This window comes from Vanrija albida, assembly GCF_041260175.1.
Source record: "Vanrija albida strain AlHP1 chromosome Unknown contig_6, whole genome shotgun sequence".
Classification (NCBI taxonomy): domain Eukaryota; kingdom Fungi; phylum Basidiomycota; class Tremellomycetes; order Trichosporonales; family Trichosporonaceae; genus Vanrija; species Vanrija albida.
In genome coordinates, this window is record NW_027191425.1 from 1633919 (window position 1) to 1652303 (window position 18385).

At 62.7% G+C, this 18385-nt stretch overlaps 7 protein-coding genes across 7 annotated transcripts; 4 read left to right on the top strand and 3 right to left on the bottom strand.

Annotated features, from left to right (window-relative positions):
* Positions 1-16: 16 nt before the first annotated feature.
* On the bottom strand, positions 17-1686 carry Q8F55_008021 (uncharacterized protein; the record flags this gene model as incomplete). The annotated part of the gene is made up of 3 exons (XM_069356425.1): positions 17-463; positions 513-904; positions 960-1686. The coding sequence occupies 3 exons, from the start codon at positions 1684-1686 to the stop codon at positions 17-19; spliced, it is 1566 nt and encodes a 521-aa protein (XP_069206266.1).
* Positions 1687-2724: 1038 nt separating this feature from the next.
* ATP23_2 (Mitochondrial inner membrane protease atp23) lies at positions 2725-3803 on the bottom strand (the record flags this gene model as incomplete). The annotated part of the gene is made up of 4 exons (XM_069356426.1): positions 2725-2733; positions 2873-3085; positions 3270-3526; positions 3581-3803. 4 exons carry the CDS (start codon positions 3801-3803, stop codon positions 2725-2727), a joined length of 702 nt encoding a protein of 233 aa, XP_069206267.1.
* A 567-nt stretch (positions 3804-4370) lies between these two features.
* exo2 (exonuclease II Exo2) lies at positions 4371-9155 on the top strand (the record flags this gene model as incomplete). The annotated part of the gene is made up of 9 exons (XM_069356427.1): positions 4371-4374; positions 4425-4435; positions 4487-4569; positions 4617-4626; positions 4673-4976; positions 5044-5353; positions 5391-5815; positions 5871-8104; positions 8145-9155. 9 exons carry the CDS (start codon positions 4371-4373, stop codon positions 9153-9155), a joined length of 4392 nt encoding a protein of 1463 aa, XP_069206268.1.
* Positions 9156-9902: 747 nt separating this feature from the next.
* PPH1 (Serine/threonine-protein phosphatase PP2A catalytic subunit) lies at positions 9903-11230 on the top strand (the record flags this gene model as incomplete). Its single annotated transcript, XM_069356428.1, has 4 exons — positions 9903-9995; positions 10306-10389; positions 10448-11182; positions 11222-11230. The coding sequence occupies 4 exons, from the start codon at positions 9903-9905 to the stop codon at positions 11228-11230; spliced, it is 921 nt and encodes a 306-aa protein (XP_069206269.1).
* A 705-nt stretch (positions 11231-11935) lies between these two features.
* Positions 11936-14334, top strand: ORC1 (Origin recognition complex, subunit 1; the record flags this gene model as incomplete). The annotated part of the gene is made up of 4 exons (XM_069356429.1): positions 11936-12451; positions 12491-13184; positions 13222-13495; positions 13542-14334. The coding sequence occupies 4 exons, from the start codon at positions 11936-11938 to the stop codon at positions 14332-14334; spliced, it is 2277 nt and encodes a 758-aa protein (XP_069206270.1).
* A 215-nt stretch (positions 14335-14549) lies between these two features.
* DBF2 (serine/threonine-protein kinase dbf2) lies at positions 14550-16646 on the bottom strand (the record flags this gene model as incomplete). The annotated part of the gene is made up of 6 exons (XM_069356430.1): positions 14550-14895; positions 14942-15297; positions 15334-15912; positions 15952-16025; positions 16075-16092; positions 16145-16646. The coding sequence occupies 6 exons, from the start codon at positions 16644-16646 to the stop codon at positions 14550-14552; spliced, it is 1875 nt and encodes a 624-aa protein (XP_069206271.1).
* Positions 16647-17215: 569 nt separating this feature from the next.
* SPC25 (kinetochore-associated Ndc80 complex subunit spc25) lies at positions 17216-18287 on the top strand (the record flags this gene model as incomplete). The annotated part of the gene is made up of 5 exons (XM_069356431.1): positions 17216-17347; positions 17399-17546; positions 17584-17835; positions 17880-18065; positions 18109-18287. 5 exons carry the CDS (start codon positions 17216-17218, stop codon positions 18285-18287), a joined length of 897 nt encoding a protein of 298 aa, XP_069206272.1.
* Positions 18288-18385: the final 98 nt, after the last annotated feature.

Consider the following 18385-nt stretch of genomic DNA (forward strand, 5'->3'; position numbering starts at 1 on the left):
CTATCTCTCGTTACATCTAGTTGGTGCCCGGGGCCCACTCGTCGACAAACACCTTGGCCATGCGGCGCACGCCCTCGTCCATGACCTCCTTGGGCTCGAACGAGAAGGACAGGCGGTAGTGGCCAGCGCCGGCCTCCTCGACGGCGTGCACGTCGTCGCCCTGGAACGGGTCGTGGTACCAGCCTGGGGTGAGGAGGACGTCGTGGGCAATGAGCGTCTTCCAGAACACCTCCTCAAAGTCGTTCTCTGGCGTCTCGCGGCCCTCGGCAAACGCGGCGTACTTGGGGTGCGTGCGCCAGTACGCCTTGATCCAGATGAACATGCCGCCGACGGGGGGCAGGAAGCTCATGAGCGCCGGGCCCGTGTGCGCCTGGCCCTTGGGGTAGACGACCTGGCCGATGGCGCCCTCGACGTCCGTCTCTTCTGCGGGGACGACGTCAAACTCGTTGTAGATGGCGTCGAGCTGCAGGTCAGCAATGCCCAACCTCCGCTCCCGCCCCCGCCCCACTCACCATCCAGTCGCGGCGGACGCGGTACTGCTCGCACATGTTGACCTCCCACTTGAGGAAGCCGTCGAGGCCCCACTCCTCGAGCAGCTGGCCGACGATGACCTGCGAGAAGCCGGACGGGCCGTTGGTCTGGACCTCGGCCGCGCGGAGCATGCGCTCGCAGAACATCTTGTTCATGGTGAACCAGCCGAGGCGGCTGCCAGGCGCGAGCACCTTGCTGAACGTGTCCATGCGGATCACGCGGCCCTGGTAGTCGATGGTGAGGAACGACGGCGACTTGCGCGCGAGGAAGGCGTCGACGTCGACGTTCTCGGCCGGCCCGGTCGACGGCTGCCCGGGCTTGTACTCTGGGAACTCGAGCATGGTGTACGGGTCGTCCTCGACGATGATGACGTCTAGGGGGGAGCGTGAGCGCCCGCGTCCGCGCCTACCCCACGAGTGGCTACTCACCATACTTGACGGCCACGTCGTAGATTGCCTTCCTCCGCTCGAGCTGCATCGTCGTACCGAGCGGGTTCTGGCCCACGGGGACGAGGTACATCAAGCGCGGCCGGCGTCCCTTGCTCTCGTCCCAGTTTGCGAGCGCCTCCTCGAGCGCGTCGGCGCGCATGCCCTCGCCGTCCGAGTCGATCGGGACGGCCTTGATGCCCATGGGGATAAAGACGGCCTGGGACGTCGAGAAGATCATGCTCTCGGTGAGGATGTAGTCGCCGCGCTCGAGGAGCAGCTGGCAGATCATGGACCAGGCGGCCGTCGAGCCCGAGTTGCCCATGACTCCCCAGTCAGCGTAGGCCGGCTTCCACAGGCGCTCGGTGAGCGCGCGCTGGAAGTCGAGCAGGCGCTGGATGCCCGTCGAGGGCATGTACTGCAGGCCCTGGGCGAGCGAGTATGCCGTCGCGGGCGTCATGTCGCGCCCGATCGCATAGTCGACGCTGGCCGCCGGCGGCGCCGGCGCCGCGGGGTCAATGACCGTGTCTGCCGGGAAGGCCGAGACGGCAATGTTGTGGAACGGGAACACGGACGGGTGCGGCAGGCCACCGGCGAACGAGATCATGCCCTTCTGGTACATGTACTTGATGATGTCCTTGAGCGGGCTGGGCTTGCGCGAGCGGGACAGGAGCGAGAGGTGGTGCGAGAGGTCGACCGCGTCGGGGAGGGGCGCGGTGGGGTGCGGCATGGTGCGCGGCGGGGGGGGGGGGGGGGGGTTGTGGCGGGGTGCGTGTGGTGTGATAAGGGCGCGATAGCGTCACGCCGAGATGTGCGTGCGGAGCGAGGTCAAGGTCACCGGTGTCGAGAGCGCGAGAGCAGCACCGGTAGCACAGTAGAGCAGATAAGCAGAACCCACGAGATGGAGAAAGGCAACGCAGACAGACCGACCCCCGTCCCGACTTTATACTTTCGGCCGCCAGCCGCGAGCCGTAAGCTGCCAGCTCGCGCATCTCGCGTAACCGCCCCCGCGCTCGCCTTGCGCCGTGATAGCCGCTCAGGCCGCTCGGCCTCCCCCGCGCGCGCGGCAAGTCCTCTCGGGCCTCTCGGGCAGTCCGTATCTCGTGACCCCTGCAAGCCAGCGGCCCTTTGCAATCTCGCGCCGAGCGCTGTGAAATCGGCCTCTCCTCTCGAGTCGAGGCAGGCACGCACATGGACGGCGGACAGAGTCAGCAGAAATTAGAAAGCGCAAGCCGCCGCCCGCCGCCGGACGTTGGCCGCGGCCCAGGGCTTCGGCTTCATCGCAATCTTGCTTTGCGCGATACCACCCACCCGGCGCTCGCCACCACCCGGCGTGCACTCGCAATGTGCTTGCGCTGACCGGGCTCGCACTCGCGTCGCGGATACGTCGGCCCAGCGCTCCACTCGGCCTGGTTGGCGGCGGCTGGCGGCCCAGCGCGCCCCCGTCCTTTGCAATTGTTATTATTTTCAACGCCCGAATCTAGCGAGGCTTGCTTGGCCACCGACGGAGTCTCCGTCTCGTCCACCTGCCCCCGAGTCACGAGTCAGCCTCTCGGCTTAAACGCAGGCCCTCCCCCGCATTCGAGCAATGCGGGCTGCACGGGCGCACGGAATATCTGACGCGACGCATGTTTGCGTCGCCTCACAATGCGGCGCAAAGGCGGCAACTGCGCCTACACCCCGGAGCGGTTACAAATACATGGTCCGATAAGCGGTGTGCCAGTGTGGCTGGGCCCCAGGCGGCGTGGTCTATGTATCTTGATTTGGTCTAGTAAATCTGCACGCGGTCAGCGATAACACAAGGCCAAGCGACGCATGTGTCCGTCGCCCCAACACATGTGCACGCGACGCATGTCCGCGCTGTCGCCCTCGGGCCCGATGCCGCGGGCTACCTCCCCGCACCCCCACCCACTCACCTCGTCAAACGGCATCGTGTCCTTGAAACAGCTCTCCCACACCTCGTTGACAGCCTGCTCGGCCTGCTCGGGCGTCTTGCACGCAGGGTGCGCCTGCACCGACAGCACGGCGCGGCGCTTGACGCACACCTGGTGCTGCTTGGAGAAGGCGTAGTTTCCGCGCTGGAACTCGCGCGAGAAGCGGCAGTCGCCGGAGAGGTTGGCTGCGCGGATCTGATAGAGTCAGCCAACGTCGGGTCATCACCCCGCCCATCATTCTGCCCGAGAGGCGCCCAAAGCTGAACACCGGCGCAGGCGCCAGCACACACCCGCCGACCCACACAGTGCGGCGCTCCTTGTCTGTTTGGCCAAACTCGCACGCCACCAACACATCCCCCCCCCCCACACCCCCACTCACCTCAGTACACGCGTGATGCCGCAGGTTGTTCCAGTCCACCTTGAACCGGCAGTGGTCAAACGCGTGGATCATCTCGTGCGCGAGCGTGTCCTCCATGTGCTTCTTGTTCATGAAGCGGTTCTGACACAGCAGGATTCCGTAGTCGGGCGAGAACCCGCCCGCGCGCGTCTCGTCACACGGGTGGCACTGCATCGAGCTCGCCGGGAACTCGCAGCCCGCGAGCTTGAGGTGCTTGAGCATGAACACGATCATGGGGCCTGGCGCGTCAGCACGGCGCTACCACCCCTCTTCCTCCCCCCACGCCCACTCACTCGACACCATGAGATCCTGCTTCATCTTCTCGCACCGGTCCCAGTCTTTTGCGAGCTTGCCCTGCTCCATCCGTGCGTCCCGGTCCGCCCGCTCCTCGGGGCTGAGGCCCAGCCCGGTGAACTCTGCGAGCGACTTGCGCCATTTGTCAAAGGCCGGCGTGGTACCGGACTCGGTTGGGGATGTTGATCCGCTCGCTGTGCTGGGTCCAGCCTGTGCCGACATGCTTGGGGTGTGGGTGTGGGTGTTGTTGTCGTCTTGGATCCCACTCGTCCGTCTCCCACCAACATTTCGGCGCGCTCGAAATCGGGACTGATGACGGATGGGAGTGGTGCGGAAGCAAAACCACGTGGAGTGATTGATTCAGTTCGGCATCGTACAGTGAGTGAGTGAGTTAGTGAGTGACGGGTGATGCGCCGCCAGCCAGCCAGCCGCCACCACCACCGCCGAGTCGTCGTCGCGACTCGGTCAGTGGAACAATCGCCTTCCTCCAACGACTACCACCACCCTCCTCCCTCCCCCCTTCCATTCTCCCTTCCTCCATCAACCTTGGTGCTCAACGTTCCCGCTTTCACTGTCTTTTATATTTGTCTTGGAGCCAGACTCGTGTCTCCTCTCCAGCATCTACAATCCACATCCCAGCGATACCCAGCACATCCCCGCAACCTACATCACATCCAACTCGCCTTCTCCGCGAGCTCCAGTCAACCCTACAACGTTTGCAACGCATCGACCGAACCCGCATAACGCATTCCCCCTGTCTTTGTAACACGAGTGTAGCATTTGTTCACAATGGGTGGGTCGAGCCGTGGAGACAGACGCGACGGCAAGCTGACCATACTACAGGTGTTCCGAAGGTGCATATGCTCCACAGCCGCGCGCGCAACTCGTACTGACACCGGTGACAGTTCTTCAGGTGGATCTCTGAGAGGTATCCCCTCACCTCGCAGTTGATCACGCCAAACTCGATCCCTACCTTTGACAACCTCTAGTACGTTGGCTGGCATCGTTCATGGAGCCAGGAGCTAACCAACCCAGCTTGGATATGGTGAGATCCTCGGCCACCTCCAAGTCGCCTCCCACTGACCCTCCAGAACGGTATCATTCATAACTGCTCTCATCCCCCATCCTCGGAGGACGACCCGCACTTCCGGATAACGGAGGAGCAGATGATCCTCGCGATCTTCTCCTACATCGACTTTTTGTTCACCAAGATCAAGCCCCAGAAGGTCTTCTTCATGGCCATTGACGGTGTCGCGCCCCGTGCCAAGATGAACCAGCAGCGCTCGCGTCGTTTCCGTACCGCTCGTGACGCTCGCGAGAAGCGCGAGGAAGCCGAGCGCAAGGGGGAGAAGCTTCCCGAGGAGAAGGCTTTCGATTCCAACTGTATCACCCCTGGTATGTGGCCCGTGACGGCGATCGTCAACGACTTGTGGGCCCTGATTTGTCTAACCGCGACGCGCAGGCACGCCCTTCATGGCTCGCCTCTCCGACCACCTCAAGTACTATGTGCGCAAGCGCATCTCCGAAGACGCCGAGTGGCGCAACGTCGAGGTCATCCTCAGCGGACACGATGTCCCTGGAGAGGGTGAACACAAGATCCAGGAGTTTATTCGCTTGAGCAAGGCTCAGCCCGACTACAACCCCAACACCCGACACTGTCTCTACGGCCTGGACGCCGATCTTATCATGCTCGGCCTCTTGAGCCATGACCCCCACTTCTGTCTCCTCCGTGAGGAAGTGACCTTTGGCAGAAAGGTCAAGAAGAACCAAACGTGGGTATACCTTAGCGACGTAAGCTTACCCACGCAGCCTCGCGAACGCCAACATGTACCTCCTGCACCTCTCCCTGCTGAGAGAGTATCTTGATCTCGAGTTCTCGCCAGTCGCGAATCAGATTCCGTTCGAGTACGATCTTGAAAGAATTATCGACGACTTTATTCTCATGTCCATCTTCGTGGGCAACGATTTCTTGCCCCATCTCCCAGGATTGCACATCAACGAGGGTGCCCTTGAGCTCATTTGGAAGATTTACAAGGAGATTCTCCCCACCGCTGGCGGTTACCTCAACGAGCACGGCACCATCTCGCTGCCTAGGCTGCAGATGATGCTCGACAAGCTGGCCCAGTTTGAACGTGACAACTTTGAGGACGAGTTTGCCGAGTCCCACTGGTACAAGGGCAAGCAGGAGAAGGAAATCGCCGCTCTTGAGAAGGCTAGGAAGAAGGGCAAGCTCAGTGAGTAGACACGTTGGGGTCGAGCTCGATGGGCCGACACGCTGACCCACGCTAGTCATCACCAAGGATCAGCAAAAGTACCTGAACCAAATCAAGGCGTTTGTTTCCGAGCACCAGTCCAAGCCCTCTCCGAGCCAGCGACTCACGATCGTCAACCAGCTCCCGCCCCGCGACCGCCGCTTCGTTCAGGACCTGGCTGACAGCCTCCATCTCCGCTGCACCTGGGACGAGGAGGACGACATCGGACAGCCCTTGATCGTTATCTCGTTTGACGTCGACGAATCGTCGCCTGCGAGCAAGAATGGTGACGCCGAGGAGGAGGACGAAGACTGGGAATCCGAAGAGGACCCCGAAAGCGCCATCGCCATCAAGCGCATCTTCGACAAGTACAGCAAGGCCAAGGTTGTCGACAACGAACTGGAAGACTTTGAAGAGTCGTTCGAGGAGAAGATCAGCCAGAAGATGGCCGAGTGGAAGCGCCACTACTACAAGGAAAAGCTTCACATCGACTGGGACAAGCCCGAGGAGATGCACCCGCTCATCTTCTGCTACGTCGAGGGTCTCCAGTGGGTCCTCAACTACTACTACAAGGGTGTCCCCTCGTGGGGATGGTTCTACTACTTCCACTACGCCCCCAAGATCTCAGACATCACCGGCATTGTCAACTTCAACTTCAAGTTCGACGTTGGCAAGCCCTTCCTGCCCTTCCAGCAGCTCATGGGTGTGCTCCCCGCCGACAGTCAGGAACATGTCCCCCCTGCCTACCGCGATCTCATGTACGAGGAGACGTCGCCCATTATCGACTTCTATCCCAAGGACTTTGACCTCGACATGAACGGCAAGAAGGCCGACTGGGAGGCCGTTGTCAAGATTCCCTTCATCAACGAGGAGCGTCTCTTGAAGACAATGGCCAGCCGCGAGCACCGTCTCACGCCCGAGGAGCGTCGCCGCAACACTTCAGGCGAACTGGCTACCCAGTTTGTTTACGACAACTCTGAGGAAACACAGTTCCCCTCGTCGCTCCCTGGGTTCTTCCCTGACCTCGTTGCCTGCCACTGCCGTGCAGCCCCCTACAACCTCCCCACCCTCAAGGACGGCATCGACCTGGTTCTTGGTCTCATGGACGGTGTGCACCTTGGTGCGTCCGCACTTGCCGGCTTCCCCTCGATTGCTACGTTGCCAAACCAGGGCTCCCTTGGCTACCACCACGTCAACGTTTTCCAGCAGGAGAGCAAGAACCAGTCGATGGTCATCACCATCACTGGCAAGCACGACAAGAGCAACACGGCCGAGGTCGCAAAGCGTCTTCTTGGACAGCGCATCTACCACTCATGGCCATACCTGCAGGAGGGCATCGTGTCGGCCGTCTCGGATGACATGTTCAAGTACGAGCTTCAGCGCGCGGGCCCCAAGACCAAGATCGTGTCCGTTGGTCACGACGCCAGTGCCACCATCAAATGGAAGAAGGAGTCCGACAGAATCGAGCACCACTACTCGAAGCGCTATGCTGTCATCATTGGCAACGTGGACGTGGTCATCCATGTCCGTCCCCTCAAGGGTCTCAAGCGTCTCGACACGGGCGCCCTGGTCAAGGACTATGAGCCCGCCGAGAAGGAGATTGGGCAGGCCCTGCAAATGACTGTCACTCAGGTCGCGTTCGAGGACGAGCGGTACTTTGAGAAGGACGCGCCGCCCTTGGCCCAGGAGTTCCCTACCGGCGAGAAGGTCATCTTCCTCGGAGACATGGCTTATGGCATCGCGGGCCAGGTGTCCAACACTACGGACAGCACTCTTGACATCAGCCTCGCTTTCTTCCCCACAGAGGCCGTTGAGAACCGCGAGTTCCTTCGCATTGTCTTTGCCCGCCCGTCAAGCCACTACTACCCGTCTCACGTCCTCGCGAAGCGCCTCGGCATCTCTGGACTGGCCCTGTCACGCATCACTTCGACGCTGATGGTCCAGCTTGGCCACGGCAACCAGAAGACCAACATTGGTTTGTCGCTCAAGTTTGAATCCAAGGGTCTCAAGGTCCTGGGCTACTCGCGCAAGGCCGACCGAGGATGGGAGTTCTCGGAGAAGACATACCAGCTTCTTGCCCAGTACAAGGCGGCCTTCCCCGAGGCGTTCCGCCACCTGGATCAGCGCGGTGGTGACATTGTCACTTCTGCCGAACTCGTCCCCAACGCTGAGAACCCCGACCAAGTGATCCGCGACATGCACAAGTGGCTCAAGACCAACGGTGTTTCGGACCTCGACCCCGTCAGCCTCTTCGCCGAGCAGCTCGAGAAGGTGCGTTAATGAGTACGAGGCACGTGACTGACATGCACAGGACACGGTCATGGCGATCGAGCAGCTTGCCGACCACTTCCGCGCGCAGAAGTCGGCGGACAAGATTAAGCGTGCCGCTGTCAAGGGTCTTCCCAGACAGGCCGTCCTCAAGCCGTCGCACTCGCTGTACCGCCTTCAGGGCCAGAAGTTCAGCCTCGGCGATCGCGTGGTGATGGTGCAGGACTCTGCGGCCGGCGGCGTACCCTTGGCAATGAAGGGTGTAGTCGTTGGTATCGGACAACGCGACATTGACGTTGTCTGGGACGTGCCCTTTATGGGTGGCGAGACCCTCGGTGGACGATGCTCCGACTACCGCGGCTCGACTGTCCCTTTCACGTCTTGTCTCAACCTTACCCGCCCCCAGTTCACCGTCACCTCGCAGACGGCTCCGAAGGCGGTCGGCCAGGCCGAGCCCTTCAAGCCTCAGCTCGGCCCGCGCCCGGTCATCGCCCCCAACAACTACAAGCCTGCGACGGCTGCCAACCGCCCGACCGGCATCTTGCAGAACCCCAACCGCTCTCAGCACGCGGTGCCAACAGGCAACCTGCAGTATGGTAATGCGGCCAAGGGCGTCCGCCAGCAGCCTGGCGGTCCTCCCGTCCCCGTCTCGCATCAGACTCGTCTGCAGGGTGCCCTGCTTGGTGGCGGCCAGCACCAGCAGCCTGGAACCCGCCAGTTCCCTGCCCAACGCCCCCACATCAAGCCTGTGTCTCCCACGTCCTTGATTGCTTCGCTTCCCCAACTGTCGCCTACCTCAGCGAACCGCCCATTGCCAACAAATGGTGCCCCCGCTCCTGCCCCTGCCCATGCCAACGGTGGTAATGCCCCGCATCGCGGTGGCCATGGCCACCGTGGTGGAGGCGGTCGTGGCGGCGGTGCAGGACGTGGTGGACCTGGTCGCGGACGTGGTGGTGGACGAGGAGGCCGTGGCGGCCGCGGTGCTGCACGTGGCGGTGCTGCCGGTGGTGGCGAAGGCGCCCCTGCTGCTCCAGTGGCTGCGCCTTCGTCCTAAGACGGAGTCACGGGCGGCGGCATCGTGACGCGCCGCCACGTGTCAGTAGTAGAAGTAGTACATCTTGTAGGAAGTCTATTCAAGAGCATCCTAGTGGCAGCTAGTGGCATCTGGCTGTTGGGTGTTGGGTTGCATGAGAAGGAGTAGTCAGCAGTGTGTCGAGTCGCAGTGGATGATTCTGGCGCCACTGTCTATGTGCCACTCTGCGGAAATTACTTTTGGTGCAGTGCGGGGATTGCCGCCGCCGCCAGCGAGTGAGTGGGAAGTTGGCGCAGGATCTCAAGCCAACGCGTCACTCGTCAGTCGGTGGGACGGAACCAAAATGAGAAACGCCAGGCGGTGAGGGTTGGCCCGCGCTGCCTGCTTGCCTGCGCCGTGAGCCAACGGATCCTTCCCCTCGTGCTACCTCTGCCCTGCTGCCTGCCTGCATGCTCCCTCCTCCAGCATCTCGTTCGCTCGCTCGCTCGCTGCTCGACTCCTTGACGCAACCCAACCAAGCAAGACAAAAGCATCCACCTTGCTTCATCATCCACAACTCCCCCTCTCCCATCAGTCGGCATAGAACAGCCAACGTCGGATCGGGTCTCTTATCGACGACGGCACCCATCTCGTCCCCCTCTGGCTGGCGAACAACAAACACCAGCCTAGACAACACATACAGCACGTCGGCGCGTCTGGCTCCTCAGGCTCCACGACACCGATACCACAAACACCACCCTTTGTACCCACAACAACCAAGGCCACACAATGTCGTCCAACGACGAGGTCGACGGCTGGATCTCCCAGCTCATGCAGTGCAAGCCGCTGAGCGAGACTGAGGTCAAGAAGCTCTGCGACAAGGTGCGTTGGCGTGGCGTCTCCGGCCTGGGGCCGCACGGGAAGGGAAGGGGATCTGGTGGCAAGAGGGAGGGAGAAGCAGGTTGCAGCGACAGGCCACGAGACACTCGTCGCGGGCTGTGCACGCTGCAACCTGTCGCCGTCGCCGAGAGACTGGTCAGTCGTTGCACCAGGTTGGCCAAAGCTCGGCCTGCCTGGTGACGGGTCGCTTGACCTGGACCGTGCTCCTCCTTTGCGCACCCAGTTTTCCTTGTCGCGGCTCGAGTCGCCGGTGGCATTGTGCAACCCCAGAAATGTGTGCTGACTTGCCCAGGCCCGTGAGGTCCTCATGGAGGAGTCCAACGTCCAGCCTGTCCGCTGCCCCGTGACCGTCTGCGGTGACATCCACGGCCAGTTTGTGAGTTACGGCCCAGGCACAGGCTCGCGATGAGTGAGCAACCGCCTGACACTGCCAGCACGACTTGTCCGAGCTGTTCCGCATCGGCGGCAACTCGCCAGACACAAATTACCTGTTCATGGGTGACTATGTCGACCGTGGCTACTACTCTGTCGAGACGGTCACGTTGCTGGTCGCGCTCAAGCTCCGCTACCGCGACCGAGTGACCATCCTCCGTGGCAACCACGAGTCGCGCCAGATCACCCAGGTGTACGGCTTCTACGACGAGTGCCTGCGCAAGTACGGCAACGCCAACGTGTGGAAGTTCTTCACCGACCTGTTCGACTACCTGCCCCTTACTGCGCTTATCGACAACCAGATCTTCTGTCTCCACGGCGGCCTGTCGCCCTCGATCGACACGCTCGACCACATCCGCTCGATTGACCGCATCCAGGAGGTGCCCCACGAGGGTCCGATGTGTGACTTGCTGTGGTCTGACCCCGACGACCGCTGCGGCTGGGGCATCTCGCCCCGTGGTGCCGGTTACACGTTCGGCCAGGACATTTCCGAGGCGTTCAACCACAACAACGGTCTTACCCTGGTTGCCCGTGCCCATCAGCTCGTCATGGAGGGCTTCTCTTGGTCGCAGGAGCGCAACGTTGTCACCATCTTCTCGGCGCCCAACTACTGCTACCGCTGCGGTAACCAGGCTGCCATCCTCGAGGTCGACGACGCGCTCAAGTACACGTTCCTCCAGTTTGACCCCGCACCGCGCGCAGGAGAGCCCCTGGTCTCGCGCCGTCCTCCAGACTACGTGAGTGTGGTGCAACAAAGCGTAGACTGACCCGCCCAGTTCCTGTAGACGTCTCTCGCATCACGTTAGCATACGAGCCCACAACATGACAAGAACCTTTCCGCCTGATTCTCCGTTTCCGACTGCCCTGTCCCGCACGATTCTCTGCTTCCCCGCCAAATCTCGCCACAACCAAACATTAGTTTATCGAGCGTACGGATATGGCCCCCCATCCCATGTCCCGGCCCTCGTGTACAGTTTCCACGTCAAGAAGAAGAAAAAAGATAAAGAGATGACGCCCCGTAGACGTTTGGCGCTTGCCCGTGGCTTGCGCAGCAGGTGGTGGACGGATATGAAGTGATGTCTGTCTGCTGCTTGGCAAGCTTTGACTGGATGCGGGCAGATACCCTTCTGATTACAGCTAGTAGAGATGTAGTCCATGCGGTGTAGCCGGGAGCCAGCAGCGACAGCTGCTGGCGAGGGTTGTGTGGGGGTTGTGGTCGTGCTGCATTCCCAGGCGACTGTCGCTGCGTCGTGTGCCCCAACGCATGTCACCGGCGCCGCTTGCTCATGATCACGTCAAGACTGTCAAGCAACGTCGCGTCGTAAGGCGGCATGCCACGCGTGTGAAGTTCACTACGCCTCCTCACGTGGCCGCGTTTAACTTTGGTACTTTGGCGCGGCAGCGGCGGCGGCTTTGTCCAACTCCTGACATTCTCATCACGGCGTCACCACCCACCCACTCACTCACTCACTCTCGACCGAGGCCACGCCATGCCAGTCACGCCGCGCCGCTCGACCCGCGGCGCAGTCTTCACGCCGACGGCCGCCGCGCCGGCCGTGCCGACCAACACGGTGTTCACGTGGACGGGCGCTGCGCGGCCCGAGACCTCAGCGGGGAGGGTGTACTACTCCGGCTTTTCGCGCGTCATCAAGCGCGGCGGGCCGGCGGGCGCGACGAGCGACAGCGACGGCGAGGAGACCAAGACCAAGACGCCGACAAAGCTCGAGGTCGCGCTCCCGCGCCGCAGGCGCAAGCCCGACGAGGAGGCGCGCTTCGCCATCGGCGACGGCGTCGTCGTGCAGGTCGAGGGCGGGAACGACGGCATCGGCATGCTGACCGCGCTTTGGGAGGAGCCTGCCGACGCCGACGATGAGAGCGACGACGACGATTCGAGCGCGTCGAGTGCGCCCGCTGCCGACGCGCCGCCGCGCATGATGGCGCAGATCCACTGGTTCTTCAGAAAGGAGGACCTGCCGGGGGTTATGCGGAACGTCAAGCTGGAAGACGTGAGTGGGGTGGTGGGGCCACGGTGCTGACTCGCGCAGAATGAGGTCCTCCTGGCATCCTCCCCAAACAGACCAGTCACGACCAACCTGCCCCTCCCGCTGCTCGTCCGCACGATCCCGATCTACTCGAAGCAAGTGTACAAGGAGCAGTTCCCCGACGAGGAGAGAAAGACGCAGTGGAAGGGCTGGGCGTACCTCCCCAAGGCCAACGTCTTCTGGTGCGCGCGCGCGTACGACAAGGGCGCGCGCGGCGGCAAAGTGTGGAAGGTGGACATTGACGAGTGGAAGGGGCGCGGGCGGGCCGGGCTCGGCTGGGCCGTCGAGACGGTGCAAGAGGAGAGCGAGGACGAGAGCGCTGCGGCGCCGTCGCGCGCAGCGAGCGAGCCGTCCGACGCGAGCGGGGACGAGGCGCCAGCCGACAGCGACGAGGACGACGAGGAGCAGGCGCCGCGCAAGGCCGCGCCGAAGCGCAAGCGTGCGCCCGCGGCGACGCCGTGGAAACGCGCGCGCCCAGAGCCAAAGAAGCGCATCCCGCACCCCAAGTCGTCGAGCTCGCGCCTGCCCGCCGCCGTGCCGCGTGTCGAGGACCTCCCGCCGGATCCGTACGAGCGCGCGCTGCGCCTGCTGCACGTCGGCGCGACGCCCGAGAGCCTGCCGTGCCGCGAGGACGAGTACGTCGACATGCTGTCGCGCGTCGAGGAGGGGATCGAGAGTGGTGGGGGCGGGTGTCTGTGTAAGTAGCCGAGGGGTGCCGCGCTGACTGGCCGCAGACATCGCCGGCGTCCCCGGCACGGGCAAAACCGCCACCGTCCACGCCGTGGTCAAGGAGCTGCGGCGCAAGGCCGAGGACGGCGAGCTCGCGCCCTTCTCCTACGTCGAGATCAACGGCCTCAAGATCCCCACCCCGCAGCACGCGTACACTGTGCTGTGGGAGACCATCTCTGGCCAGAAGGGCTGCAGCGCCAAGACGGCGCTGCGCGGCCTCGAGGCGCACTTTGGCCGCAAGACTGGCTCTGGCGTGCGCGGGCCCAGAGGGCATACCTTGTGAGTGGGCACCCCCTCCCCCCTACCCCCCGCTGACCACCGCCAGCGTCGTCCTCATGGACGAGCTCGACCAGCTCCTCACGGCAAAGCAGGACGTCGTGTACAACTTTTTCAACTGGCCCACGATGCGCGACTCGCAGCTGTTCGTCGTGGCCATCGCCAACCGCATGGACCTGCCGCAGCACCTGGCCGCAAAGATAAAGTCGCGCCTCGGGCTGCAGACGCTCCTCTTCCAGCCGTACGACCGCCAGAGCCTGATCGAGATCGTGCAGAGCCGGCAGGTGGCGCACCCGTCGTCGTCGGCCGAGCACCGCGTGCTCGCGCCCGACGCCATCGCGCTCGCCGCCACAAAGATGGCCGGCACAAACGGCGACGCGCGCCGCGTGCTCGACGCGTGCCGCCGCGCCGTAGAGGTCGCCATGGCCCAGCCCGAGCGCAAGCCCGTCTCGGCGCGCGACATGGTCCAGGTCCTCAACGCAATGAGCTCGTCCCCCGTCGCCCTCTTCCTCCGCCAGTGCAGCCCCCAGCAGAAGCGCCTGCTCGCCGCCCTCGTGCGGTGTATCCGCCGCGAGGGCGTCCCCGAGATTTCGTGGCGCGCCGTGCGCACAGACCACGACGCGCTCACCCGCTCGCTCGCGGAGAGCAACGAGCTCCTCAGCGACGCAGAGCTCCTGCTCGTGCGCTCGTCGCTCGTGGCCACGCACGCGCTCACGTCCGCGCCCGACGCGTACAAGGCGCCAGAGGATCGCCGCCTCGCCCTCGGTATGGAGATTGGCGAGCTCGGCCGCGTGCTCATGAACGAGGGCGAGGCGTGGCGCCGCGCCCTCGCTGGTATTTAGACGACTCGCACCCCCACACCCCACCCCACCTGTACCATATTGTAGCTCTACGCATGTCATCACAGGGTTCGTCACATAAAGAGCCGCTGGGGCTGGTGTATCAGGCTACGCGAGATGGGGAAACTGATGACACAATGTTCGGTGGAAGGGAGACGGGAACGGGGCGTTGTTGTATGCAGGCAGTGTGGTATCAGGCAAGGAGCGAGCGGTCAGGCTTAGAAAATGGTCTCGAGCGGCTCGTCGGCAGGCTTGATCAGGCGAGGCGGGCCAACAGGCGCGACGTTGCGGCCGAACGTGAAGCCGACCCAGTTGTTGCGGTTGCCCTGGCCCTTCTCCTGGACGGCCTCGACGTCGCGCTGCTTCTTGAACACCTCGGCGTACTTGGCCATGTCCTCTGGTGAGTTGAACGAGTCGAAGTAGCCGACGTCGGTCTCGCCGTCGAGAACGGGCACGAACGGCGCGGGCAGCTGGCGCAGCTGGCCGAAGGGCAGCGACGAGAAGAAGGGGAGCGTCTGAACGTCGGCGAGCGACGCGACGCGGTCCTTGGGGTGAGCAATGAGGCTAGAGGTCAGCTTGTGATATGACGGGGCCACTTGAGCTGACTTACCGAACCACGGCGTCCCACGCCACATCCGTGAGGTTGAAGATCAAGTCCTCGGGGCGGTCGTACACAGGCCGACGCAGCACGCGAGACCAGTTCTTGAGGTTGGCCCACGTCTCCTCTGGCGTCGAGCCGGAGAAGGGAGGGAAACCGCAGAGGAACTCGAACAGGATACAGCCCAGCGACCAGTAGTCGGCAGAGTAGGTGTAGGTCCGGCCACGGAGAACCTCTGGGGGCATGTAGTCTGGCGAGCCAACAACAGAGTCGGCGTAGCGGGGCTCGGTCATGCGGATGCTACGGTAGATGGTACGGCGCTCGAGAGTGCTGCGGAAGACGAGGTTCTCGTCCTTGACCTGGTCGAGCTGGGCTGTCAGCATCGCCGGGACGCATTAGCTCACCTTCTGCTTCATCTCCTCAATCTTCTGGGGGTTGAGGGCACCAGTGGCGAGGCCAAAGTCGGTGAGCTTGACGTGGCCAGTTCCATCAACAAGGAAGTTCTCGGGCTTCAAGTCACGATGAATGTAGCCCAGCTTGTGCAGCTCGTTGACAGCAGCAAACATCTCGGCGGCGTAGAACCTGGCGTGCTCCTCCTTGAGGACACCCGAGTTGTTGAGAAGCGTGCGGAAGTCACCTCCAGGAACGTACTCCATGGCGAGGTACACATGCTCCTGGTCCTGGAAGGCATAGAGAAGGCGCACCAGCCAGGGGGTCTTGACGGCAGTGAGAATGTCACGCTCGACGAGGACGTGCTTGACCTCGTCCATCTTGGCCAGTGTACCCTTGCGCATCTTCTTCAAGGCGCAGATCTCGTGCGTGTCGGCCTTGCGAGCAAGGTAGACCGAGCCGTAGCCACCCTGTCCGACCTGGGCAATGATGCGGAAGTGGTCGATGCGGAGCTTGGTGCGACGCTTGCGGAGCAGGACGCGCTCGCGGCCATTGTAGCTCTGGACCTCCTTGGCGAGCTCAGGGCCGGTAACCTTGTTCCATCAGCATCACTCAACCTTGTCCCGACTCACGTTGCGGGTAGCAGTGTCAGCCTTGAACGTCTCGAGACGCTTTTTCCTGCTCGAGATGTAACCAAGGAGATCGACTGGGGCAGGTTAGGGGATGCTCGGAGGTCAATGTAACGGGTCACGCACAGTAGTAGTCGAGGAAGTCTGTTGTTTGTGTCAGCTCCTTGTCCCCTCCATCCCGGCCCGTTTCACTTACACAGCTGGGCGACTGTCGCCTTGCGCCTGACTTCTGGGGACTCGAGCAGCTCGATCTGCCAGGGCTCGAGCACACGCTCCTTCTGAGTCTCCATCTTGGCGGTGCGCATGCGAATGTCCTCATCAAAAGCGCGCTGGGCGTTGCCACCGGGGACACCGAGCAACTCGCGGCCGTTCGGGTGCTGCTGAGCGGGCTGGATGTAGTGGTAGTGGTGCTGGCTCTTGGAGGGAGATGGCGGCGCGGCGGCGAGGTTCTTGAGGGCCGCCGGGTTGGCCGTGCCCTTGTAGGTCTGCATGTGGACGTCGTCGGCCGAGTAGGTGGGGCGGGGTTCGTGCGTGTCATCGCCGCCCTTTGACTTTGCTGCCTTCTCCTGGGCCCAAAGGAAGGAGAGGTAGCTGGAGCGGTCGCCGGCGGCGCCTGGGGCGGGCTGGTTCTCCTTTGCCGCAGAGCGGTCCGACCTCGACTTGGAGGGGGACGGCTGGGGGATGGCTGGGGCGGCCATGTTGTTGTTGCTCGACTTGCTGGGGGAGCTGGGTGTCTGGGTGGGTGTTGAGGGTTGCGAAGAGGCAGACTTGAGTACTCTTGCGAGCATTGTTGGGAGGAGAAGTAAAAGTAACGCGGGGGTGTTGTTTGGAGCTAGCTAAGTAATGTTGTGATGGAGGTATGGGTGAGCGTGAGAGCTTGTCTGTTGTGCACGCTATGATGGGTTTGTTGTTTGGATGGGTGACGCTGGGCTGTGCCGGGTGCGACTTGCCTGGGTGGGTGGCCTGGCCCGCCTTCTGTTGTTGGTTGATTTCAGGGGAGGCGGGGCGGTGGCAGAGAGCGCAAAGTCAGTCGCGGGTCATTTGCTCTTCAGGGTAGAGAAACAAAACAAGGGACATTTACATTGCGACGCTCATTAGGGGTGACTGGCGGGATAAATGTGAGAAATTGAGAGAAAATAATACCACGTGAGCAAGTCTCTCACGCTCGCCACCGCTTCACGCGTCTGACCTTTGTGACGAGCCAAACAAGGCCTGCAACAACACTGTCACAACAACTTTGCCTACATCGACGGTGTACAACGCAACCATGCCGGGAACACTCCTCGCGCCGCCCAAAATCTCGCTGCAGGACATCCTCGACACGTCGGTGTCGGGACAGCCCGAGATCAACCTCGAATGGGAGCCGTTCCAGGCGCAGGTCGACGCCTTCCTCCGTGCCGTGAGTTGAGATGCCCCTCTCCTCGGCCATGACACCCAGCTCACACCCCAGATCGACACATACGCCGTCTCGGCCAAAACTGAGATTGCTGCCCGCGCCAACGACCACGTCAATGTCGTGCGCGAACTCAACGCGAGAACCGAGGAGGCCGAGCGGCAAATCCACCGCGAGCAGCAGAACGAGCACGAGATGCTGGCCAGTGGGTAGTCTCCGCCGACTCACTCTGACCCACGCAGTGATTGAGATGGAGAGGAAGACGGTGTCCGACTTTACCCAGGCGCTCACCGGCCTGCAGACCAAGCTCGCCAAGGTGCGCGAGCAGAATGCGTCGCTCGAGCACGACCTCAACGCCATCCGCAAGGAGGTGCGCGCCGACACGGCGACCAAGGAGCGGCAAGGCAGGGCGCTCGAGGAGCAGCGGAGCAAGGATGAGGTGGAGCTCGCCGCGCTGGAGGGTGCGCTGGGGCTCAGCATCACGGGTGTTGCCGGTGAGTGCGGTGAAGTCCTGCATCGGTCACCGCTGACTCCACAGCCAACCGCCTCCTCGTGCTGTTCACGCTCATTGACCCGTCGGATGCCAAGCGGGAGTTCTCGTTCGTGCTCGACTGCAATGCGCAGGATTATGTCGTGCCGCAGTGCGACCCGCCAGTCGCGGACATGGCGGATCTCGTGCAGCAGCTCAACGCCGACCGCAAGCTGCACTCGTTTATCAAGCGGGGTGAGTTGAGCCGGGTTGGGATGAGCCGCGCTGACACTCTCAGTGCGTAGAGCATTCGTCGCGCTGGTTGCCCCACCACCGGGCAAGTTTGACGACTTGGCCGGGCCAGCGGCGGCGAGGACAACTACACCGCCAGCAGCGCCGGCAGCAGCTCCAGCAGCTCCAGCGGCCCCGGCGCCATCAGCGCGGCCCGTTGCAGAAGCCAACCTGATTGATATCTAGAGCGCAGGGGCGTGTACCGTTGTCAACTGTTTGTATTGCTAGCTGTGATGAGTTAATGGCATGTGTGGTGAGCCGGGAGGTGCGAGCCAGCCGGTGAA